Source organism: Penaeus monodon, chromosome 29 (assembly GCF_015228065.2).
Source record: "Penaeus monodon isolate SGIC_2016 chromosome 29, NSTDA_Pmon_1, whole genome shotgun sequence".
Lineage (NCBI taxonomy): Eukaryota > Metazoa > Arthropoda > Malacostraca > Decapoda > Penaeidae > Penaeus > Penaeus monodon.
The window spans coordinates 12,212,645-12,213,011 of record NC_051414.1 but is presented as its reverse complement, the minus strand read 5'-3'; the positions used below and the strand labels follow the sequence as shown (position 1 = coordinate 12,213,011).

Genomic DNA, 367 nt, shown 5'->3' with positions numbered 1-367 from the left:
TGAACTACACCAAGTTGCAAATAAAAATCACAAAATAGAATAAATCAGCAGCACTATTTGCTGATTCTTAATAGTTGTAAAACCAAATGATCTTCAGAACATCAAGTTTTCTTTCATTAAATGTTACTGATTTAAGACAATCTTTGACCAGACAGTAATCACAACGACAAATAATAATTTTTCCATGATGAAGACTTTGGAAGGGATAGTGAACACCTACCCAGATTCAAGCTCCTTCTTGACAGGATGATGTACTGTTGACTTTTTAACAAGACCGTCTTGTTCCCATTTTCTTGGATAAAATTCCGAACCTAAATGAAAGCTGGCAGGTTATCCATTTCCATGTACAAAATCATCAATAAATGAT

The 367-nt window shown here is 33.2% G+C and overlaps 1 protein-coding gene across 1 annotated transcript in view; it reads right to left on the bottom strand.

Moving 5' to 3' along the window:
* Positions 1–367, bottom strand: part of LOC119591960 — a gene marked incomplete at its 5' end in the record, with an annotated part of 42,824 nt that overhangs the window by 8,268 nt on the left and 34,189 nt on the right. The window contains 1 exon segment of the mRNA XM_037940714.1: positions 221–311. Within this exon segment, the coding sequence (XP_037796642.1) occupies positions 221–311 (91 nt within the window).